Below are 23,962 nucleotides of genomic sequence, written 5' to 3' on the forward strand. Positions count from 1 at the left end.
GATGCAGAGCACAGCGATTTGTTGAACCAAAAAAAAAGGCGAGTGTCCGGTCACAGAATCCCCAGGAGGAAAAAAGGGGAGACAAGTGAGAGCAACGTGACCCAGAGAGCCAGAGAGAGAGAGAGCGAGCGAGAGAAAAAAGAAGCGAGTGCGGTCAGACGCTCAAGCAGGTGGCAGCCAGTTAAGGAGCGAGGCAAAACAATTAAGAAGCAAAAAGCACACACACACAGCTACGACTCCGCGATGCGAGAAAGAGCGGCTGGAGAGGAGAGGAGAGAGAGAGGAGAGAGACGCAGATCCCGTCGAAAAATGAGCGATGATGAGAGTGTTATGGCATCGTGCAGCACCCCATATTTCTAACCAGCAGAGCGAAACAAGGTTGTCGCGGATCGGGCTTCGTTCTCTGTCTCCATCGCTGCTAACTGCCAAAATGCGGCTAGCCCATGGCAGAGTGTGGAGGGAAGGGCCCTTTTTCGGATCAATTTGCTGCTACTGCTAGCATTTACGAGTATTTCTTACAGAGGATGCTAGCAGCTAGTAGTATTACGAGGAGTATCCAGGCACAGGCACGGACAGGGCCCATGGGGGGGTCACGAGGCTAGTAGCAATTGGATGCTCAATAGAATTCTCGTGTCCCGCTGCTGTACAAGTATTCTGTGCTCGTATTGTATGCTGCTCAAAAGCTGTGAGATGGAATCAATCAACCTCAATTGTCAGTCAATTCGTCGGTATCATCGAGAATCACAAAAGTCCACCACCACCACGTCAAAAAAACGCCCCCTCATGCACCATGACATGCTACACTTTCCCTCTCTCTATCTCTCTCAATCGCCCAAAATCCGCCACAGCCAATAGCATCAACCCCCAAGATGACGCCAAGCGCCGCCTCGTATAAAGCCAGTCCCCTTCTCCTCGACAAAACAACCAACCAGGCCCAAAACAGAACCACCAGCTAGTAGGTCGTACAGTAGCCTACTCGTTTACGATAGCATTCCCGCAAAGGTCCGTGTCTCTCTCCTCCAATCGCTGCCCCCCCATCGCCTTTCATCCGCCTAGCCGCCATCGTCCGGGGGCAAAAGCGATAACCCTCTACAAAGAACTAAACAAAAAATCTACAGCATTTCTTCGCCCCTGGCATGAAGCGGGCGGCGCTAACGCTGTGCTAGCGAGTGCCTCATTTTAAGAACACGGGTTTTTGCATTGGTAGGCACTTGGTAAGCTTGGCTTGGCTTTGGTTCCCCCAAGTGGAATATGTCACGGTCGCATTGATTTTTGCGCGCAGAATACCACAAAGCTTATGGAGTACAAGGCACCGCATGACATCGATCGCCTTCACGTGGCTTGCTGCAAGGGGCGGATATGACGCCCTCATATGGCATCCATGTGGCTCGGGTCTTCCCGAAGCCTGCAGTGGCCATTTGTTCATTTCCAGCAATACGAAAAAAAAGAATTGCCGAGTGTCGCGATGTATTCTACTTGTAGCAAAGCTCAGAGATACGCCGTATTAGGTAAATACTGGACCTATCTCTACCAGAGAGGATAGGCGGTAATATATCGTATGATGCTCGCGATTTCATTTCGCCTGTTGGTGCAAGGCCTCTTCTTATACGTCATCACGTCAGACGCTTTGCAAGGTACCTAAGCTTCTGTTTAAGCTACAACACTAAATGCATTCCGCACTTTGAGGCCATACCGTGGAGTTTATATATAAACACATCCAAGAAACAAACCACTGCTTTTACCACCGCTCTAGGTAACTCCGAGTTGAGGAGCAGAATAGTGTATTTGTAAAATGCCATGTAGTCTAGTCTAACATGCTAGAACCCCTATGAGGCTTCATTATTGTAGCTCTAATATGCATCAAGTCATCATCAAAGCTTCCTCTCCCTCCTTTTTTCTTCCATCTCTATACACAAGAAGACGCCAGCGCCCTCTCTCTTGTCTTCCTCACTCCTTCTTCTACCTCATCTTCTTCGACTCCCCCTCAGATCCCTTCCTCCCAATAAACGTCTTCATCCCCCTATCCACGCCAGCAAGCTTCCTGGCAATGAGCTGCACTCCCACCGGCAACACATTATACCAATCCACCCACCGCGCGTAAAACGGCATCGCAGCAGTAACCCCCTTGCCGCCATCAATCGCCGCCACAATCTCCTTGGTAACATCCACCGGCTCGACAACAGGCGCAAAGAAGCTGTTTGGCGTCTGCACGCCGTAAAACAGCGGCGTGCTGAGCTGGCCCGGCGTGACGAGCACCGTGCGGATGTCCGGGTGCGACTCACGCAGCTCCGCGGTCAGCGACTTGTGCAGCGCCGTGAGGCCGGCCTTTGCTGCGGCGTAGTCGGTCAGCTGTGCGGCACCCAGGTGGCCGATGACGGACGACACGTTGACGATGGTGCCGCCGCGGCCACCGCGGATGATGGCTGGGAGGAACGTCTTGAGGCAGTAAAAGGGGCCCAGGAGGTTGGTGCCGATGCTGGTCTCAATCTCGTCGATGGAGAGGCTCAGCAGCGGCTTACCCACCACAATGGCGGCGTTGTTGATGAGCACAGTAGGCGTGCCGAGCTGTTTGGAGTCAGTCAGTGCAATTCAATCGTCCAGGTCGTCATCAAACACTCACATCCTTCTCAATCTCAACGGCAACCTTGGCGACCTGCTCCTTGTCGCTCACATCGCACTTGTAAAACGTCACGCCCCTCGCCTCGCCATTCTCCATCTCATTGACGTCCAAAACCGCCACGCTCGCGCCCCTCATGCCGTACACCTCGGCAATCAGCATGCCCAGCCCGCTCGCGCCGCCCGTCACCACAATCACCTCCTCGCCCAAGTCCACTTCGCGCGGCATGCCGTGCGCAATGCGCTGGTTGATGGCGCCCGCGATCCACATGAGCGAGATGAAGATGGCCCAGGCAATGGCGCCAACCATGGGTGGCGCCTCCCATTTGGTCGTCTGGGCGCGCAGGCACAGCGGGATCAGCCAGCAGATGAAGGGGTGGAAGATGGTGATGTTGAGGACCTTGAGAATCAGGTCGACGGACAGCGGCGCGAACCACGAGTCGTGCTGTGGCGGGCGCGAGTAGCTTGCTGGAGGCATGATGACTGTGTTTTGTTTGTGTGGTTGTGGTGAAGTTTCGATGTCAGGAGAGAGCGATATAAAGAAAGGGATGAAATATGGTGATTGAACTAAAGTGGCCGTAGTGGAGGGTATCACATGAAAAAAAAACCAACTGCCCCAATTCAACACCCAAAAGATGGAGGCAGACAAAAACAAATTGTCTCAAATCTTTCTCAGTAAACAAGATAAAAAAGAAGAAGCCGTCAACCCAAAAAAAAAAAATCATTAATATGCAAAAGGAGCCTGCTCTAAACCCATCAAACAGAGGAATCAAAGCTCTTTTATAAGAAATCATCCCATCTCATGAAACCGTTTTAGCGCTCCCCCTGGACTCCGGCTAGTCAGTTTCGCGACGCTTCAGCCTTGCCCCTAGAATTTTATTGGTCAGGCGCATTCTTTGTCAACGCTCTTTTTCTCGAGGCGGGGAGACAGATCTGGTAGCGGACATGAGATGAAACGCTTTGGCTTTGTCTGAGCTTTTGCGTGCGGGAGAGGAGATTTTGGGGTGCCGTGTTTGTTTCACTTTGCGGTGGAGGGATGAAACGGCCTCTTTCAGATCTTTTCTTCATTATGGAGTAGCGATCATAAGTAAGTTAGTGCCAAGGTGTTCGTCCAGTCTAGAGTTGTACAAAATGTCCATATGCAAAGCTTGTGTCGTGATGATGCCATAACCCATGATATATCCCAGAGCAGAGTCTATCCCAACCAACAAATGTATAACCCCATAAATGCCAATTCCCCGTACAATCGTACACAAACAATCATGATACCTCCTCACCACCTCGTCTTCCCCTCCGTCTTCTTCTTCATCTTCTCCCGATACGCCCTATACTTGCGTATCTCCTCCTCCTCCCACTCCTTCTCCCGCTGCGATACCTTCTTGCTCCATTCGTGATAGCCCGGATCTCGCGCGATGCCCTCCATCCGCCACCTCTGCGGCGGCTTGATCCCCAGCGCCGCCTTCTGCTCCCACACTTGCTTGCCCCTCTTAAACCAGCGCTGCTGCCGCTCTTCCTCCTCGTCTACCGACGGCCTCCACTTGCTCTTGAGGATTCGTCGAATCGCTTCGGCGGACACCTGGAACTTGTCCGCCAACGCATCTGTGGTATAGACATCGGGGAACTGCGCATTGAGAGCTCGGATCCCAGCCAGCGCGTCTGGCGAAAGCCTTTTGCGTGGCTGCCAGCCCTCTGGGAATTTCTCTTTGAGCGCTGCCTTCTGGAGTTGCCACGGCTCTTGGGCCTTTGGCCTTGGCTTCGATGACTGTCCGGTTGAATCTGTCGGATGGGTTTCGGCAGAGCTTGGCCTAGCCTTTCGTTCCATTTTTGCTCTCGCTGTCGATTTCCGGGGGGTATCCTCGCCATCCGCAGCAGCAAGTCTTCTCTTCCCATCTCCATCCCTCCTCACTCGTTTTCTCTCGACCGGCTTTGAATCCGCTTCCGCGTCTATACTTGACGCAATCTCGTCCAGTGCTTTCACCGTGTTTGCTTGCGCATCCTCAACAGTCGTACCCTGAGATCCCCTCTCTTCATCCTTCTTTGTTTCCACCGCAGTCGCCGCTCCATCTTGCCTCCGAAGTCCCGAAGCGTGCAATCCACGATTCTGCCCCAAGACCACCAGAGGACGGGCCGGCCATGGAAACTGCACCGCTGAAGAGGCGTCCGGTCGGTGGATCTGGGCGAGGCCACGCGCAAACGTCCGCCATGAGACGGCACGGCACGAGCAGCTCATTGTCGCGGAGCACGTGTGAGAGCAAGGCAAAATCGATGCTCTTGTCTGCTGGAAGAAAAATATGCCAATGGCAAGGCTGCAAGACCAAAATCAATTTAGGTATCTTTAGTGGGGGCATTGATGTGGGGCCAGCCGCAGTCTGCAATCGCAAATCACAGCTGGATTTAAATTATCAATGCAACTCAGAGAGTGCAAAACCAACAGTCACTGATAACAACAAGGCAAATAATATGTGCTTGATCAAGTTAATTGAACTAGACAATTCTATCCAGCCACGTAATGTCGCTGTTGATGCTACGCCCATCCATCTATCGGTTGGTATACATCTAGGTATTCTTAGATAGGAATCTTTCTGCTTTTCAGATAACTCCATGTAACAATAAAAAAAGAAAGCAACCTCAACTCCATGTCCGTATTAGTAACGAGGTCCACACGAAGAATCTTGACAATCTCCGGAAACCAAAAGTAGTAGCCGTGTTGTCACGTCTTTGCCAACGCCAACCAAGAACCTTCTTCCCAGAAAAAAAAAAGCGTACAGGAACAATAAAAATAAGAAGAAATGATAAAAATTCCGGTGCACACCGACCCTCATATCCACATGTCCAAAAGCTCATTTAGAGGTCGTTCATCAGTTCAACAGGAGGTCGAGCAGTGTGAGCCAGGATGGGTTTTGAGGCGTCGAGCGGGCTCAGAGCAATAGGCTCATCTGTCATGTCCTCAACAAACACGGCAGGAATGCCTGGGCTTGTCTCGGCGTCTGGCTTGTAGATGAGAGTCGAGCTGCGACTCCGAGTGCCAAAGTTGGGCACACCGCCGTCGGTTGGGGTAATGGGCGAGTCGTAGGTGGGGATAGGGCGGTGGTGCAGCTTGGCCAAGGCCTCAGCAAGGTCATCAGCGTGCACCTGCTTGTTCGGCGCATCCTCGAGGCGCATCTCCCAGCCGTGGGGAGGGCTGGCGGGTGGTGAGATGAAGAATAGCTTGCCGGCGTCGGGCAGCTCCAGATGCTCTGGCTTGGTCTCAATGGGCGTGGAGTGGCCAAAGTAGAGCTTGATGCGCTCACCCATGACAGCTTCGCCATCCCAGACCTGGCGCACCGCTAATGAGGCATCTATGTCGAAGAAGGAGACGATGATGCGGCGGAAGGACTTGAGCGGCGCAAACGAGTGTATGGACGCTGTGTGCTCAATAAGGTCGCGAATTGTTTGTAGGTTCTCGGGCAGGAAGATGTCGGTGTTGTTTAGGTTGGTGAAGATGAGCGTGTTTGAGGGAGGAGTGGGCTGAACCAGTGGCGGGAGGTTGGAAAGGTCCAGGCTGAGGTTCGCCTTGTTGCGAGATGAGGTCGAGGAAGACCTTGAGAGATTAGGTGTATCCATTGTGGAATGAGTTGTGGTAAGTATAATCTCGAGTTAAGAGCAGCGATTAGGCCGAGTCATAAACTGTGGGTGTGCGATATAGCAATGCCTGTGATATCAAGCTGAGCTCCGGGTGTCGTGTGACGTGTCCGGTGCAAGTTCGCTGGTTGTAGAGCTGCTGTAGCAGTATTTGCAGTCGTCCGAGGGTGCAGTCGCAGTTATACTCGGCAGTCGAGGTGGCAGAGCAGGCTGTTGGTGTTCTGGTCTTGGTCTTGAGGAGAGGAGAAAAGAGAGGAGAGAGGAGGCAATCTTATAACAATCAAACCCAAAAAAGAAGGCGGAAAGGTGCCAAAGGTTAATGGAGGCCACGGGACTCTGGTGGCTCAGGATTGGCTGCGCAAAAGGGCAAGATGGAAGCGGTGGAGCCGCGATTGGCGTGGCCCAATGCTTAGCGTTGGCGGTACCCCGTGCACTGATTACAGCGGCGCAAGTACCGCTACGGGGAATTCTGGGCGATGGAGGTACCTGCGATGTATACTGGGGCAGTGCAGCATGGCCTCGAGTAATGAGTAATGCGAGCAGTCAACCCGTCCATGCGGGCGGGCGAATTCGTGCGAAGCCTGAGTTTAGTTTTTTTTTTTTTTTCTCGTTTTCTTGTTCGAAGTCCCCTGCAAGGTAAATTTCTGAATCGCCACCAGCTTCCTCTGAGGCGCATTGATTACGACTGTATGTAGGTGGATGACAAGGCGTGATGCGCGTTGGTTGGGGAACACATACCTGGCAATAAGAAGTACCTGGTACGCTGAAAAGGTAAGGTACCTGGCCGATGGCTGCGAAAACGTTGAAACATTGAACTCGTTCAAGTTCCCCATTTGGGCAGTCTAGCGGCAACACGGCGCAGAACACTCCGGCACAGTACATGCAGACAATAGGAGGTACCTGGATCCAGTACTCAAATAGTACATTCAAGGTTTATGTATCATCTTAAAAAGCCTAAGTATCTTGAGAGTATGTTTCAAAAACATCCAAGTACCCTGCCGCGCAGACAGAAAGCATTCAATCCCCCGCCTCGACCAAGGCCATGGTGGACATTGAGGCTGTGCGACGACTTTCGCGGTACTCCCGCCCACTGAGCTCAGAGGCTTCCACGCAAGTCCAGGTACACCCGCCATGACCGACATTTCTCAGCCATCAAGTTTTGAAATCCATACAATCAATCAGTGACAGCCTACTAAGCATAACCTTTTTCCTCCTCTGTGGCTGAACGCCTCTTTTTCTTTCTTATTCTTGGCCTTTCGAATACCTCGGGATTGAATCGCGGGAATCGCTCGGTTTGTTTATTCCGTGTCAAGTGGCCCTTGCATGCGAATCCGACGTCCCTTGAGCAGCCCATCTCGACATCGCATCAAGCCGTCATGTGTCCTTTACACCTACCTACCTTATCTATAGTAGTCTCAATAACACCCAGTAGTCCGCATGGATACAGTACAATGCGGAAAGTACAAGTACAATTCCCGCAATCGCATCCAATCCGGCCGAAATCTCGCCCCGTCAAAACCACCCCCGTCTTCTCGGGCGGCTATTCTCCTTGGCTTACATGCTAGCGACTTCACATCACCTATCCCGCTTCCTGGCCTTCCGAAGCGAGCTTTTGCATCAAATCACCCTCCGGAGTGGAAATACAAAGTAAACCAAGCCAAAACACAAAGTCCTGCAAGCGCAACATTCCGAGTCCACTCTTTTCCCTCCCCCCTCATCGCCTTTGAGACGGCGGTGCAGCAACCAGCCCATACCCTGGTGGAGTCCTTTCGTCTTGTCACGGAGCCGATTTTCTTGATTTTCCCTGTTGCGCATGATCGCCCGCCACCGAAAACTTACGTATGTAGGTACATGGTATGTACGACCCGGGCCATGTGTCCCGATCGCGGTTTGCCTCGAGTGGTTCCGGGCTGTGTCGTTGGTGGCCGCAAGATGCCGCTTCCAGCTAGCTGTCTGATGCCCGCGTGCCTGCATCATGGTATCAAATTGCTACGCCTCAAGCACAAGCGTTGTGCTGCATCGTGTCGTGCTAGCATGCATCCAGCATCCAGCCTCGGCGCAATAATCCCCGAACAAGGCCAGCTTTACGGTTACAAGATGCAATGCCATGGAAGCTGCTTACTCTTCGCCTCGTAGACTTGAAGCACCCTGCCGCATCGTAGCAGGCATACATACTTTGTACATAACCTCTGCATTAAGCTTTTTGCATGACAAACTCAAGGCTGGATATGATGGATATCAAAGCATCAGCCACGCTGCAACCTTAAAAAGCCACCTCCAGTCCAATCGGATGCCTCACGACGTCATTCGCTGACTAACCCGTCTCTCCTGTTCTATTGTCCAGGTTGCCAGGCACTCATTCACCTCATTCAGCCACACTCGTCACAACAGCTCCCTGTGGCTGAGCCTCCAAACGACATTCCGCATCGCACAGCTTCGCCCAGCTTTTACAACATCTCATTTCGCTTAATAAAATCCCCAACGCCCATTTTGTTCTTTTTCGCATTCAACATCAAACGCCCGGCTCCCATCGTGCCGAACGTGCCGCTTTCCTTTTTTCCTTGCCCCTGCCCTTGTCGCTTTTTGTCCCAGATCTAGACTTGATCCGTCGAAACTGGAGCGTTTGCCAAAGCTCAGCTCTTTTCCCGTGCTGCTGTCAAAGCGGCGAGGCGCAGCAAACCAATGATGATGTGTGCCCTGCCAGGTTGACTACGAGGCAACTGTACAGTAAGGAGGTCGATGCCATTTTATTCAGCTATGATTGTTCAATTGCAAATTGGAACTCGGGCTATGTTTGTTTGAATAGGGGCAAAAGTTACATGTAGTGTAAATGTGATAGTATACAGGGTTGGCTGAGTTGGGCGTGTCCACGTTTCGAGCATATACATGGCCACCTCTACGGCCTGCCAACCAACGCCGTTCCGAGATCTCGATCAAGCTCGCCCAGATCAGCCCGGCCGGGTTCCCACTCATCTAGCAACACTCCCCAGCCTCACTGCTAAACGCTGCATCCCTTGGAGCTTCATGGGGCAGAGTCTCCTCGCCTCTTCTCCCCCCTCTTTCACACGTAATAGCGCCAGCCAAGCCTCGCTCAGCCCCAGCCCCATGGTCAATGATCAATGGAATCTATATGCTCCTTCAAGGCTATTGCCGTCTTCGGTCGTCATCCGCTCACCGTAGTTCAACACCGAGCCTCTCCACAAGGGCATTCCTCACCCTCTCGTGAAGGGCATTCGTCTCCTTGCCCGTCAGCGTGCGCTCCAGATGTCGGTAGACTATGCGATACGCCAAGCTCTTGCGCCCCGTCTTGGGGTGGACAAACTCGTCAATGAGGCTCACGCTCTCGACTTCATCGCCACCGATGCTGCGGACCAGCTCCATCACGTCGTTTTCGTGAAAGACGGCCTTGTCGTTCCCACCGGCCGCAGACGACGTCGAGCGGATCCAGAATGACACGTCTCTGGGGCTGGGCGGGTGCTTGGAGAAGGGTACGAAGCGCTTTAGCGTGTCTAGACTGGCTGATACGCCCGTAAACTGTGACAGGAATCTCTCGTCCTCGGACCAAAAGAGCCGGATGTCTGGAATCTTGAACAGTAGCATAGCGATGCGGTCAATGCCAATGCCAAAGGCCCAGCCCACCTGTGATGGCACGTTGGCATTGATGTAGAGCTCCTGCTTGACCACACCACAGCCCAGCACCTCGAGCCAGTCGCCCGCGTAGTACACCTCCAACTCCCACGACGGGCTAGTAAATGGAAAGTATGCCTCCACCCACCGCATCCTCAGGGGCTCATCCACAAAATCCGGGTCGTCCTTGATCGCCGCCGCCTTTGCTCTGGTGAAGATATCTACCACCATGTTTTCAAGTGACCTCTTGAGATGCTTGCCCAGAGCCTCAGCCTCCGCCGCCGAGTGATGAGCCTCCTGCAGCGGATTTCGCTCAGGATGCATGGGTGGATTTGGATCCTCCACCACGACATCGTGCTTGGGCAGACGTTCGATATCCTCCATGACGGCCGCCACAATGTCGCCGTTGGGAACCTTGTTTCGATCCCATGATCTTGCGCCCTCCATCTGGTGGAAGATTGGGTAGTGGCTTCGGTCAATGGCGTCTCGCCGATACACGTCCGCCGAGATGAGATAGCCGTCACTCTCATTCGCCCTAAAAGTATCCGCCTGGTGCGCGCTGGTGTGAGTTCTCAGCAGCAGCTTCTCGTTGAGATAGTACGTGTCTGTGAGAGCCCGTCCAGGGTGATCCGCCGGGAAGCCCAGCGAGTCAAAGTTCTGCTTCGTCGTCACCACGGGACTGTACTCGTTGTAGTACTTGTACGTCGGCTGCGGGAAGTTGGCCTGGATGATCTGCCGCGTGATGGCGATTGGGTGGTCATTCTGGAGATGAAGACGCCTTGATGTTTTGGAGACAATGTTTCGCGGCACGTTGAACCAAGGCTTCTGTGTGGGATGGGTGGCTCCGCGGATAGTCACTGTTGATGTTGACTCTTGAGGCTCCGTCGTGGTAGCTGAACATGTTAGATTCAAGGCCTCATGAGAACCGAAACTGTGCAGGCCGTGTTGTAATTCTTCATTCCCCGTCCCGTCTTACAGCAGGCAAATGTGCGGAGAGTGTCTAACCTTCAGAGTAAAAACGATAGGCGAATCCCTGTCGCAATGCTCTTGAGCTCAAAGAGAGCTGCCGAGCTCTGAGTGACGGGGCGCGGAGACACCGCAAGCTTCCTATTCCGGCCAATGACATGTTGAGAAACAAGCACAAGACGCCTTCAATGCCTCATCTAGAGACGGCCAAAAACACCCGAATGTGTCCAGCACTGGTTCAGCCGTGAAAAGCTCACTCTCATCAGTCTTCAAGTTTGGACGTCTGAGCTCATGCCATCCCACCAATGCCCGCTTAAACGCATATCATTCGCTCAATCCAAGTGGGGAGCAAAAACCGTCCCACCACTACGAGATCCGGGTTTGTTACCCTGGAGCTAGGGCTTCATATCCACATTCTACTCCGTCGCCTCAACATCAATAGGATTGGCGAGATGGCCGAGTTGGTTATGGCGTCAGGTTAAGGCTACCTTAACAGCAATTCCTGGTGGAGCAATCCGCGTGGGTTCGAGTCCCACTCTCGTCAGATTCATTTTTTATCTTCCTCTGAAGAATCATGTATATCATGTCTTCCTTCTTTTTTTTTTTACTGTTGCATTAGGACATGTAAATCTCCCAGCATCTTGTAGAGTCCATTCATTTCTGCCAGTCCAATTTCAAATATGATAGCCTATACATAAATCAAAAACCAAATGCTATGCAGTCCGTACCTTACTCTGAATCAATGCAATCCAATGCCAATCATAAAACATAAAAAGATCATAACTCATACTCATGGCCTCTTAACAAGAGTCGCTTAACCTAGACTCAGCCTTCAGATACCACAAACCTCAAACATCTCGAACTCCCAAGTGTAACAGTCCAATGACAGCCGAGCGAGTATCTCGGCTAGTATAGCTCAGTACGGGGAAACATCTCGCTTGATGATGGCCTCAAAAGCAGCCTCTGGGCTGGCCTCCCACAGCTTCTGCGCCTGCGCACAAACTTTGAAATGCTTCAAAAAGTTGTCTCGTGAAAACACCCTGTCCCACGGAGCGTCTGCCGCCCTCGAGGGAGCCTGTCCAGGAGCCTGCCCAGGAGCCTGCCCAGTGGCACTCCTCTCACAGCCGGCACATGATATTCCGTACTCGACTGTCTGGGTCTGCGGATCATAGTATGGGAGTTCGCACGATGCCATGAAGTTGTGGACTGGGTCCCAAAAAGGCTGATGATGCGGGCGTGCTGCCTTTGTCTCCAGCCTGTCTCCAAACTCCTTCATGGCTGGGAAATAAGGCACCAGTTTAACACGACCTCTCTGGTAGGACTTCTCCATCGAGTCCAATCCGGTAGTGTAAATTCCCGGCAGTGCCTGGAACGACCGCTGCCGACCGACTTCCGCGCGTGAGAGCCGAAACAGCCTCCGTACTTCGGCAACCGTCACCATCCTCGTCTCCGGATCCTCTTCGATACACTCGAAGCAGCACCGGATCCATGTAGGCAGAAAGACAAAACCCCCAAACTTGCCGCAAAAGGCACAGTCCTGGGAGCACAGCACTCGGTAGAAATCCAGCAGGCTGACGTGAGCAGCGAGCTTCATCCGCAGCAGCGCACAGTATGCCGTCAGTCCGTAGGATACCACAGCCTTGTACTCTTTCAGCGAATCGACGACTTGCCGCGCCCTGAGGTTGACCCGACGGAGGTCGAAGAGCGCCTGCATGTCCATATGGCGCAGAGCCTGTAAGAGCAACTCTACCGGCAGTCGGTCAAAGGCTCCCAAGCCCGCCTCAGAGACAATGGACGACGTCAAGATGGACGACAGCACCTTGGAATGGTCGCTGGGAGAGACATGGACGACCGACCGGCCGTAGTCTCGTCGGTGATCGCCCGCAATCCGGATAATGGCGTCATCTCGCTCCTTTTGCAGCATTTCACGGGTCGTCTGTTGTGACGGATGCGAGAGCGAGAGGAATCCTGAATCGACTGAAGCCATATTTTGTCTTCAACTTTTGGTTTATCCCGCACGCTCTCTTCTCTTCTACCGCTCATTCAAGCATCCAAGATAGGTCCAATTCACAAAACAAGCATAATGCCAAAATAGCGGAGCAACACATGCAACGAATGACAGCGACGGGGCAAGACGAGACGGGCACGAACACACGCATGGAAAAAAAATCAGATGCAAGAGAACGGGGCCCGAGAGCCGTGGACAGTTTGCTCTCCCCCGCCAGGCTCTGCGAGTTCATTCACCGACTTGCCTATTTGACAGCCGCCTCACATACGTAATACTGCATCAGGCCATGATATCAACACCACTCACGCCTGCAGGGAGCAGTGCCACGAATTACTAGTACTGTATATGGATAATGCTACTGGGCTAGCACATGCATTTCCAAGCCACCTGGATGGAATGACATGCAAACCACCCAGCTGGGCGCCCTCACCGCCTTTCGGCCCCGGGCGGCTGCGTTTTCTGCCACGCCGACGTCAACGGACGGCTGCAAATTAGCCGATCTGGATAAGAAAAATCTACGGGGCTGATAAAGTTGCTCCCGTTTAAGTGCCCAGCAGAAGCAGACAATCCTCGCCGGCCGAAACGATCGTTTTCCAATCAATTCAACCAGCCGCAGTCGCTGTTGCTGAGCCCGGCTTCGCTCCTCGCTTTTTTTTGTTTCCTTTTTTCGCGCCCGTCAGATTCCACCCCCTCCTTCCTGACTCCCGGCCCAGTTTTCGGATATCGTGGGAAAGGAGAAAAAGCAGAGGAAAAAAAAGAACGGGGAACCAAGGGGTGTGGAAACAAGACCCAAACCCCCCCGAGCAGAAAAGGACGGGAATAAAAAAAAAAAAGATATATCTTGAATGCTTCCTCAGCGGAATGTCCCTTCCGTAGCTCCTTGTCGCCTCTGTCTGCAACCTTTCGACTCGACGCTGTTGCGCAACCGGCAACGATGACCTCAGCATCCGCAGCGCAGGCGGCTGAGCCGCAGCTGCACGCCGACAAGAAGAAGAAGCTGAGGGCGCCGGCGATGCGGTATCCCTTCTGGTTTGGAGGAAGCGCAAGCAGCTTGGCCGCCTGCGTTACGCATCCATTGGACTTGAGTATGTTTGCCTCTGTTCTCCTTTTTTTTCGGGTTGTCGTTGCTGCGCCCTTCAACTCACATGCTGACCCAATTATAATACAATAGTCAAGGTACGGGCGTTTTGAGATGTGATACCAGGAAAAAAAAAAAAAAAGTCTCCCAATTGCGTCCGCCGATGTTCGGCGCAACCCCCCCGTCGCGATGTTGCACGTCCCGGATACTGCAAAAAAAAGCTCTGTGAACAACGTTTTCCCCTGTCTAACCCTCGCGATCAACAGGTTCGCCTGCAAACCCGCAAAGCCGATGGCCCCAAGTCCATGAGCGGGACCTTTGTCCACGTCGTCAAGAACGATGGCCCGCTGGGCCTCTACAGCGGCATCTCGGCGTCGCTGCTCCGCCAGCTCACGTACTCGACCGCCCGGTTCGGCATCTACGAGGAGGTCAAGCAGCGCTATATCCGCTCCCATGGCGGCAAGGAGCCGTCGTTCCCCGCGCTGATAGCCATGGCCGTCGGCTCGGGTTTCGTCGGCGGTGTTGCCGGCAACTTTGCCGACGTGATCAACGTGCGCATGCAGCACGACGCCGCCCTGCCGCCAGCCGAGCGCCGCAACTACAAGCATGCCCTCGACGGCATGGTCCGCATAGCCAGGGAGGAGGGCGCCCTGAGCTGGTTCCGCGGCTGGCTGCCCAACAGCTGTCGCGCCGCCGTCATGACGGCCGGCCAACTGGCGACGTACGACACCTTCAAGCGCCTGCTGCTGGACTACACCCCCATGGGCGACACCCTCACCACGCACTTCACCGCGTCCTTCCTGGCCGGCCTGGCTGCCGCCACGGCAACGAGCCCAATCGATGTCATCAAGACCCGTGTCATGTCCACGTCACACAAGCAAGGCATCCTGCATCTTGTAAGAGACATCAACAGAGCCGAGGGTATTCGCTGGATGTTCAAGGGCTGGGTGCCCAGCTTCCTGAGACTTGGCCCGTAAGTTGACAAAAGACCTACCCCCTGAGTGTTCCCATCTGCTGACGTCGACAGACACACCATTTGTACATTCATCTTCCTAGAGATGCACCGCAAGGCATATAGAAAGGTAAAAGGCCTGGATGAAAAGGCAACATAGACATTGGCAGGCGAAAATGCTTTGGATATGGGAAAAACAAGGCGAAAAACAAAAGAAAAAAAAAACCTCAATGAGTGAGTGATGGGTGACAGGTTTGTATAAAAGTGTGGGCGGCGTTTTGATAGATTTCTCGGCGGTTGTTTCAGTGCACATCACCTCGGCATTTCCATGTTTCGTTTCTCATCTCTTCTTCGATTCTCATTTTGTATTTCTTTTGACGGCCAAAAAAAAAACACAAACATCATCATCAGGGGTTTTGGCGCCCCCAAGGTACTCTTTGGGACATATCCATACATAGATAGATTGGTAGAATGAACAACCGATTGGCAAGAGGGTATCCATGGATATTATTTCAGAGTGTCTGCTTTGCGTTGCTTTTGCTTACATTCCTTTTTTTGTTCTCGGTTTTCAGAAATAGAATCCGACTCACCTCTCTAACTATTACGCTGTTGGCCCCAAATATTGTACAATCCAGAAGCGTGAAATCATCCCTTGCTTATGCGAGATAAGGAAAAAAACAAAAAAAAAAGAGGTTCCCAGTCATCCCATCAAACGCCCCCATCCGTTTACTGCCAAGAGCTGCCTTGGCTATAAGGTCCTGATCCGTAACCCGCGCTGCTCGACCCTGCCGCAGAGCCACCATACGACGTCGAGCTGCCACCATACGCCGTGCCGTTTCCATAGGCGGTTGCGCTGCCACCGTATGAAGTGCCTCCTCCGTAGGCAGTGTTTCCACCTCCATACGCCGTGTTGTTTCCGTAAGGAGTTGTGTATCCACCATCTTGCCACGGCGTAGTGCCGCCGTCCATGTTCATATCGGGGCTTCGGGGGCCGTCCATGTCGGCATCGTCGCCGCCGTATTTCCTGGGGTCGAGTCCCTTTAATAACCCTCCAATCTTTTGCTGCAAAACTCGAATGCCTCCTTGGATAATCAAATCTGGTTCCATGGTTCCTGACGCCTCAACTTCGAAGTAGAATCGATTCGGCACTGCGTCATAGTCGAAGGGCTCACCCTCTTGGAGGGGTTCCTCCCATTGAGCATATTTGCTCTTAGGCCTAGAGCACATGTTAGACTGCCACCCTCATCACAGCCTTGGATAACAGCGTATGCTTACCATTCCTTCTCCGGGTCGGTATTGTTTTCAAACCACATGTCGAGATGATGAAGCTTGTTGTGAGGGTCGTACTCGAAGCCAACAGCCGACGTTGGCATCCACTTTGCGTGCTCCTTGGCAATGCCCTTCTTCGCAATGCACGTAATCTTGAGCTCCTGGTCTTTCCGCAACTTGGCAATCAAGCATCCCAGACCTTCCGGATCGGTAATGATGGGAGTTCCAACCGAGTTCGCATGACGTCCATCAGCAACAAGATCCCTAGCGTAGACCTTCATGATTTCGTCGCTTGTGCACTTTGCGTGCAGCGTAAGGCTGACGCTGCATTGCTCGCAGTACTGTTCGCAGTCGCAGTCACGGGAATAATTGAGCTCGTTGACGCCCTTGGAGTCGAGAGGAATGAGGCCAAGTCGATGTGCGATGAACTCGTCGGCCAAGACCGAGCTGTTGACCTCGATTTCAACCAAGTCGATGGCGATTGTCGGCACTTCTGCCTGGATGATTCGTCGCAGGGCGTTGGCGAACGGCAGATTCGTTCTTGAGAGCTCGAAGTCTACGCGTGTGCTATCGGCCTGAAGTACAGCAAAACAAACAGTCAGGCCAACACTCATCTACCAAACTCCCATGAGACTCTGTCATACCGCTGAAATCTTGACCTGGGGCTGCTCCGGCTCCCCATCCATAGCCATCGGATCATAATGCAAGGCATCCATCCTAACGAAAAAGCTGGCCGGACTCCGGCGCACAAAGAACAATGACGTTGGATTCGAATAGCTTTTTTTCGGTTAGAATGTTGAAGAAGCAAGGATAAGAAATATGCAAAAGGTTCTTGTGAGGGGGAAAAGACTCGGATTCAAGTGCAGTCGAGAAAGTGAAGGAGAGTTGACAAGCCAGCAGTTCAATGCGCCGTGTTGAGAACGCGCCCGCCATATCGATTAGGAGCAAAGTTAGCCGGAGTATTAGTAATTCCGCTTCTTATCGGAACTTTCCCAGCATGGCGATAACGAAAAAAAAAAATCTCCCCGCGAAGCCATTGAGAACTACACGCCCAGCAATTGGAGAAGTGCTAATTCTGGAGCTTTGAATCTTTTGATGAAAAACTAGATGCCTCCAAGTCTTCACCAATTATTCACCCTAAGCTGAAACACCATCATTGTGTAACAATCAGCAACTGGGAATATAACCAATAACAAAACGAAACACCAAAAAAATGAAGATCAAGGCCATCAGCCGGTCCGTATCGGCCGTCCAGCCGCCCGGCACCGACACCGTCAAGCAGCCGCGGAACCTCGACTCGGCCGTCCACCCCTTTGAGCGAGCGCGCGAATACAAGCGAGCCCTCAATGCCGTCAAGCTGGAGCGCATGCACGCGGCGCCCTTCATCGGCCAGATGGGCAGGGGCCACGTCGACGGCGTCTACTCCATCGCAAAGGACCCCAACTCGCTCGAGCGCTTCGCCAGCGGCAGCGGCGACGGCGTCGTCAAGGTCTGGGACCTCGCCTCGCGCGACGAGGTCTGGCACACCACCGCGCACGAGAACATCGTCAAGGGCCTCGAGTGGACGCGCGACCAGAAGCTGCTGACGTGCGCCGCCGACCGCACCGTCAAGCTCTTCGATCCGTACAACCTGCCCAGCGACTCGGCCCCGATCTCGTCCTGGCTCGGCGCCGGCGCCTTCACCAGTCTCTCGCACCACCGCTCACGCAATGCCTTTGCCGTGGCGTCGAGCGTCATCTCCATCTACGACCTGGAGCGACACACGGCTGCCCCCGAGGTGCTCCACTGGCCGACGTCGACAGACACAATCTCAGACGTCTCCTTCAACTACGTCGAGACGTCGGTCCTCGCCTCGTGCTCCAACGACCGCTCCATCGTCATCTACGACCTCCGCACTTCCACCCCCGTCGCAAAGTCCGTCCTCACCTTTGCCTGCAACCGCATCTCCTGGTCCCCCATGGAGGCCTTCAACTTCGCCGCCGCCTCCGAGGACCACAACATCTACCTCTTCGACATGCGCAAGATGGACCGCGCCCGCAACGTCCTCAAGGGCCACGTCGCCGCCGTCATGGACGTCGAGTTCTCCCCGACCGGCGAGGAGCTCGTCTCCGCCTCCTGGGACCGCACCATCCGTCTCTGGAACCGCGACCGCGGCCACTCCCGCGACATGTACCACACCAAGCGCATGCAGCGCGTCCTCGCCGCCAAATGGACCCCCGACGCAAAGTACCTCCTCTCCGGCTCCGACGACGGCAACGTCCGCATCTGGCGCGCAAACGCCTCCCAGCGACAGGGCGTCAAGTCCTCCCGCCACCGCCAGGCCCTCGAGTACAACGACGCCCTCGTCCGCCGCTACGGACACATGCCCGAGATCGCCCGCATCAAGCGCCACCGCCACATCCCAAAGGTCGTCAAGAAGGCCGGCGAGATCAAGAACGAGGAGCTCAAGTCCATCAAGCGCCGCGAGGAGAACGAGCGGAAGCACTCGAGCAAGCAGTTCCAGGCCCGGAAAAGCGAGAGAGAAAAGATGGTCTTGGCCCGAGAAAAGTAATCGCTCTGCGGCTTCTAGGTCCTTGTTTATTGGGGGTTATAAAACTGGCAAAGGGGGGTTTAACTTGGGATTTGTTAGGGTTGTTGCATGGCACGGCGTTATAGGAATGAGGATTCTTCTGAGAGGCCAAAAAAACTTCTGGCTCAGTATGTAATGCTAGATCTGCTCGTTGCACAGGCAGATCTTTTACTTGTAATTTTGTTTGTTCTCATCATACCGGTAAAAGGAAACACAGCCGATATCTTATACAATGCAAGACGAGAGATGTGAAATTATCAGTACTATCCCGTATCATGTTATAAATATGCATACAGGAGACGACATCACGGCTAGAAGCAAAAATCTTTGGCAATCTGTCTTTGAAAAAGTTCATAAAAGACAAGCATATGGTTACTTTTCATCTAGTCTTCGTCGCCTAAAGTAACAGCGCGGCACAAATCAAGTGCTGCCAATCAATCAAGTAAAAACAAGCAAATCCATGAGTAGGCTAAAAGTTCCGTGTTTGCCTCTTTCTTGTCCCCCTTTAAACGCCATAAGCTTGCCCCAAGCCGGATGAAGAAGAAGAAAAATATATAAGGGAAAACCGAGCAACAAAGAAGAAAAAAAAAGAGACCAGACAGGAGGCATTATCAATGCTCCGTCATAGGAGAACTCGAATCTGCATGTGATCAAAGGACACTCCTCTTCCGCTCTGTAGGTTGTAAAGAGTGTAGTCGTAATGAGGTTGTCCTGTTTCTCCCTGTATAGTAGGTGTCATCCCCCACCGTAAAAATCCCTACCCTTCCACGCTTATCGTCCCAACGCCAAATTTGTTCCGTTCTTGTTGTACAACTAATGCATTGCCTGGCCTGCTTATCCCGGCGGATATCTTAAGAAACTGAGAAAGAAAAGAAGAAAAAGAAAATAAAGAGAAGAGAGAAACAGACGAGGTGGTGCCAAAAGGGGCTTTAGACGCTACCACGAGCAGCCTTCTGAGGCTTGTAGTTGGGCATCTCGTCAAACCAGCCTCGCCATTCGTTATATCGGTAGGCGTGGAAGGCAATGCCATAAGGCTTGGGCTCAATGGAATAGAGCATACCCAGGGGCACGTCCATGTCGGTAATGTCCTCTCGAGTCAAGTCCATGAAATAGGCCATCAGGACACGGCAAACGGACCGGTGTCCAATGATCAGCACGTGGTCGGTGATGCGCTCAACCTCCCGCACCATGTCGCGGAGGCGGCTAATAACCTGAAGGTAGCCCTCACCGCCGACACCCGGGTAGATGTAGTTGAGCTTGTCGTTAGCACGCTTCCTGAATTCCTCGGGGAACTTGGAGGCAATCTCGTCGTATGTCATGCCCTCGAACTGGCCAGAGTTGAGCTCATTGAGCATTTCCCAGTTCTTGACGTCGTAGTCGTCGTCAACGTCAAAGTATTCGGCCGTCTCTACGCTGCGCTGCAGCATTGACGTCCAGACGCAAAAGTTCTTCTCATCTAGATCGCTATACATATCTGGATAAGGCGGAGTGTTGTCTCCCGGAAGAGGAGGGAATGACGCCTGCGCCATCTTGCTCTTCTGCTCCATAATCCACTCCTTTCGCTTGTGAGTGATGAAGCGATGGAGAGCTTGGGCATAGCAGTGGCCCCGCTCGGTAAGAGCAGAGTTACCGCCCAATCTGCCCAGCTCGTTGTCGATGCTTTGGCCATGGCGGGTGATCCAAATCTGGCGGGGGGCGAGGTTGAAGCTGGAAAGGTACGTGCTGAGCCCGCCGCTTAAAAATCCCTTGAGTCTGTGCTGAATCAACTTTCGCCCAACATCGACCATCTATAGGAGGTTAGCGAAATGATGGACAAAGAAGAAAGAAAAAAAAGGCTTCCGCATCGTACCTGAATGTATTGCATGTCATGCTCTTCCTCGTACTCTCCAAGGGGCTCGTATGCGCTGGCATAGGCGGCAACTCGAGCCTTGAAATCCTCCAGTGACTTGACTGGATCCTTATCCCGATAATCGGGGCCAGAAAGCTTCAATCGCATGTTTGCTTCAAGCAAGTCGGGATCTCTGCAGATGCTCTCAATGAACAGGATGCCAAGCTTGGGTTCCCTCTGCTTAATGTGATCCACGACATGCTGTCTTCGCGCGATAGTGCTATTTGTGGCATCAAGGATACCCACGGCACCGCCCCCGTCCAAAAGGTAGTCCAGAAGCTCGTCCAGGGTATCCATTGCCACCTGCTCCCTAAAAGCCGCTGCCTTTTCGTTCTTGGGGTCGAAGAATTGGGCCGACTGGTCCGTCTCCTTCTGTGGATCGTCCTGGTTGAGGTCGAATTCTGTAGGCTCTCCTCGGTCTCGGGGGCTCAGGCAACCGCTAGGTTCTGGCAGGCCATTCAGTAGGATTTCAGCAGCCTGGACTGGAGGATCAAGACAGTCGGGTTCTGGTGCCAGCTTCGGGTGAATCGACACCTTGCGGCCGGCCGTCTTACGTCGCCGGTTGCCCACATTAAAGATGCGCGATTCGTGCTGCTGCCATGTCAGATAGCGCTGCAGCTTCTTTGTGATGTATGATTTTCCACGGGCCGGCAAGCCGACCATGACAATGACAAGCTTGGCTGCCACATCGCGCTGCGGTATCCGTCCGTCGGGCGAAACCTTGGACCGGGTCATGCCCGGAATATTGAGAGTCGTCGCATGGGGTCGAACTCGGGGAGTTTGGCTGCCAGAATTCTGTCGCTGAGGAGGTCTGTTGTTTTCCCGGTATATTAGCCTGCATTCTTGGCAAGTGACGTAGTTGCGGTCATGGATCGTGCAGGTTTCGTGGTGGAGAAAAAAAAACCCAAGTCCAGAACAAAGTCGCCGGGACATGCGGGAATCCACCACCGCAACAAAGGACGATTGTTAAGCACTCACATGCGTGGCGAGCTGGGGGCAGTCGACGTGACGCTCCTCGAATACGGAGGCGTCTCTGTCAAGTCGTTCATGATGCGCACGGCGCTGGCCATGCTTGGAATCGGGACTGGGAGCGTGCTGTAGACATCTTTGGCGGGGGGTGGCAGCACAGCCAGATGGTGGGGATGCTCCAGCTCGGGGGACGTGGGCGAGGTCGACGAGGGAGAGGTGGAAGGAGGCGACGGCGGTGATGCGAAGAGCCGGTTGTTCATGACAAGTTTCGCGAGTGCCGATTGCTTTGCGAGTCGTCGTCCAGCGTCTGTTGCGAGGAGAGGCAGGTAAGCAGGATGTTTTTATATCTGGGGCGCAACGCTGGCGCAAAAAAAAATTATGACGAGGCGAAAAGCCAGACTGGAGGGAAAGTAAAAAGACAATAAAAGAGTGCAGCCACAAACGCAATTAAAAAGGTAAAGAGTAAAGAAACGAGATTGACTCTGGCAAGTGATGGACAAGTTACACACCTTCTCTGCTAAAAGACACGGCGGAAGGCATTTGGAGAGATACAGTTGCAGGATCAAGGTTGGAAAGCAAATGCCTGTGTTTTGACGCAAACGGGGGAGAGCCTAGAAGGCTCGCACTCGCAGGGAAATAAATGGCCTGCAGCATTTGGCGCGTCCAATAGCGTGTTAGCGTTGCTGGCGTACCCTGCGAAACCGGCTCGTGGGTGGATGAGTGGGTTGGAGCGCTCTGAAGGGGTGTCCAATGTTAGCGGGCCAGGGCCCTGGAGGAGGCGCGCTCGGGGCTGTTTTTGGGGTGTGCCAGCGGTGTTTCCAGGGAGCGCAGTGCGAGTTTGGGGGTCTGGCGTGGCCGCAAGTACCGCTACTTGTTGAGTGAGGCTTGCTGAGGGAGGGGTTGACGCTGGGGGGCGGGACAGTACCTAGCCGGCCAGCGGATGGTGACTGTGTCTGAGAGAGGGGCAAAGGGTACAAAGTACAAGTCCAGTCACCGGCACGGGTACAGGTACAAGCACTGGTGCGCTGTGTTGGGGGGTGGAGTCGTTGGCACTTTTTGGTCGAATCCGGTGCGAGGAGATCAATGACCGTTTTGAGAAGAGTAATAAGCTGGCACTTGGCGAGCCAGAACGGGTGTGTGGGAGAGCGAGATGCCGTAATATATGGGCGCCGTAAAATGGAAAGAAATAAATCCAGTCGCAACAAGAATAGAAATGGTTCGTGGACGGCGAAAATGCTACTGCTGCGTAATAAAATCTCGTTAGCATCATGCCGGCAGCTGGGTGTATGAATAAATGAGATGCCAAAGATAAGCTGGGATCCATAATAGGGCAGCGTGCTCGCGCTCATACAAAAAATCGCAGCCCACAATAATAACAACACGGGTGATTGATCAGGTGTGCGCGGGAGCCAACATACGTCAGAAGCCCGTTATATGGCCACCAGAAAGGAGGCTTTGATGACGGGAGGCCAACTCTGCCCAATTTGGCTGACACGAACCGTCTCAGGATTCGGCCAGGTGAGGTGACGGTCCAGGTTGGTGGTCGGGGATGGATTCCGAACCAGGGCAGGTAGATCGATAGTGACGGCGAAGCTCGTTCAAGAGGACGAATAACAGCACCAGAGACTATCTCGTTGGGTTTCGTCCGAGGGGCTGTGGACTCGTAATGCCTTGAGTGGTGAGAGTTTGCTCTCGAGAACTCCGTATTAAAAAGACACCTGCGTTAGGTAGGTAGGCACCGACGCAAGGGATGCTGTGGTTTGTTGGTATCAAGCAGGCGTCTTATCTTCAAATCTTCAAGAAGCAGAGAGACTGTGGAACAGAGGGGGAGTATTGAAAATCAGAGTCCAAAATACAGCTTCCCACATGGAGCAGCAGGGCTTTATACAAGACCACATAGATAACCCAAAACAGGGCTCCTACATATGCGTACTCGTACATGTAACGACTCGAGGTGCCAACGCCAACCCCGTGCATAGCATGGCGCTCCGAATGCACCATCTCACCTTGGAAAAGACCAGCCCACTCTGCTCAGCCTGTGCTCTCTTCTACATCGGACATATTCCTCGTCCCTCCATCCAGACAAGCGCTGCCAAGTGGGCGGCAGCGTGCCCTCCCTGGCATAGCAGGCCGAGTTACATGCCCGCCACGGAGTATTGGATGTACTCCTTCGTACATGTCGTACTACCCATCTCTACCTGGCAACCTGATACTGCTACTACTAGCAATTAGCAGTAAGATCCGTAACATGCAGGCAAGCTGGCTCGCGTCATGCAGTTACGGCGGAATAGACGGCCCTAAGAGAAAAACCGTCTGAAAACCGTCCATTTCAGCACTGAGACGGCCTTTGTGCCTCGTGTCCCTGTAGCTGGTCCTGATCGGATTCGCGCCGAGAGATG

The 23,962-nt window shown here is 53.3% G+C and overlaps 9 protein-coding genes across 9 annotated transcripts; 2 read left to right on the plus strand and 7 right to left on the minus strand.

The window, feature by feature from the left end:
- Positions 1-1,959: 1,959 nt before the first annotated feature.
- Positions 1,960-3,094, minus strand: TRIVIDRAFT_39619 (uncharacterized protein; the record flags this gene model as incomplete). Its single annotated transcript, XM_014094690.1, has 2 exons — positions 1,960-2,565; positions 2,621-3,094. 2 exons carry the CDS (start codon positions 3,092-3,094, stop codon positions 1,960-1,962), a joined length of 1,080 nt encoding a protein of 359 aa, XP_013950165.1.
- A 960-nt stretch (positions 3,095-4,054) lies between these two features.
- TRIVIDRAFT_137996 (uncharacterized protein) lies at positions 4,055-4,474 on the minus strand (the record flags this gene model as incomplete). The annotated part of the gene is made up of 1 exon (XM_014094691.1): positions 4,055-4,474. A coding segment is annotated over one exon (420 nt), but the record flags the coding sequence as incomplete, so codon positions are not given.
- A 604-nt stretch (positions 4,475-5,078) lies between these two features.
- On the minus strand, positions 5,079-6,467 carry TRIVIDRAFT_217122 (uncharacterized protein; the record flags this gene model as incomplete). The annotated part of the gene is made up of 1 exon (XM_014094692.1): positions 5,079-6,467. One exon carries the CDS (start codon positions 6,217-6,219, stop codon positions 5,461-5,463), a length of 759 nt encoding a protein of 252 aa, XP_013950167.1.
- A 2,718-nt stretch (positions 6,468-9,185) lies between these two features.
- On the minus strand, positions 9,186-10,990 carry TRIVIDRAFT_82686 (uncharacterized protein; the record flags this gene model as incomplete). Its single annotated transcript, XM_014094693.1, has 2 exons — positions 9,186-10,757; positions 10,870-10,990. The coding sequence occupies 2 exons, from the start codon at positions 10,988-10,990 to the stop codon at positions 9,409-9,411; spliced, it is 1,470 nt and encodes a 489-aa protein (XP_013950168.1).
- A 520-nt stretch (positions 10,991-11,510) lies between these two features.
- Positions 11,511-12,916, minus strand: TRIVIDRAFT_232427 (uncharacterized protein; the record flags this gene model as incomplete). The annotated part of the gene is made up of 1 exon (XM_014094694.1): positions 11,511-12,916. The coding sequence occupies one exon, from the start codon at positions 12,815-12,817 to the stop codon at positions 11,747-11,749; it is 1,071 nt and encodes a 356-aa protein (XP_013950169.1).
- Positions 12,917-13,850: 934 nt separating this feature from the next.
- TRIVIDRAFT_39839 (uncharacterized protein) lies at positions 13,851-15,028 on the plus strand (the record flags this gene model as incomplete). The annotated part of the gene is made up of 3 exons (XM_014094695.1): positions 13,851-13,937; positions 14,183-14,889; positions 14,944-15,028. 3 exons carry the CDS (start codon positions 13,851-13,853, stop codon positions 15,026-15,028), a joined length of 879 nt encoding a protein of 292 aa, XP_013950170.1.
- Positions 15,029-15,594: 566 nt separating this feature from the next.
- On the minus strand, positions 15,595-16,853 carry TRIVIDRAFT_195864 (uncharacterized protein; the record flags this gene model as incomplete). Its single annotated transcript, XM_014094696.1, has 4 exons — positions 15,595-15,626; positions 15,741-16,084; positions 16,144-16,712; positions 16,782-16,853. 4 exons carry the CDS (start codon positions 16,851-16,853, stop codon positions 15,595-15,597), a joined length of 1,017 nt encoding a protein of 338 aa, XP_013950171.1.
- A 497-nt stretch (positions 16,854-17,350) lies between these two features.
- On the plus strand, positions 17,351-18,688 carry TRIVIDRAFT_40080 (uncharacterized protein; the record flags this gene model as incomplete). Its single annotated transcript, XM_014094697.1, has 1 exon — positions 17,351-18,688. The coding sequence occupies one exon, from the start codon at positions 17,351-17,353 to the stop codon at positions 18,686-18,688; it is 1,338 nt and encodes a 445-aa protein (XP_013950172.1).
- A 947-nt stretch (positions 18,689-19,635) lies between these two features.
- Positions 19,636-21,643, minus strand: TRIVIDRAFT_39971 (uncharacterized protein; the record flags this gene model as incomplete). The annotated part of the gene is made up of 3 exons (XM_014094698.1): positions 19,636-20,493; positions 20,556-21,405; positions 21,573-21,643. 3 exons carry the CDS (start codon positions 21,641-21,643, stop codon positions 19,636-19,638), a joined length of 1,779 nt encoding a protein of 592 aa, XP_013950173.1.
- Positions 21,644-23,962: the final 2,319 nt, after the last annotated feature.

The sequence above is a fragment of the Trichoderma virens genome, assembly GCF_000170995.1.
Source record: "Trichoderma virens Gv29-8 chromosome Unknown TRIVIscaffold_91, whole genome shotgun sequence".
NCBI classification, from domain to species: Eukaryota; Fungi; Ascomycota; class Sordariomycetes; order Hypocreales; family Hypocreaceae; genus Trichoderma; species Trichoderma virens.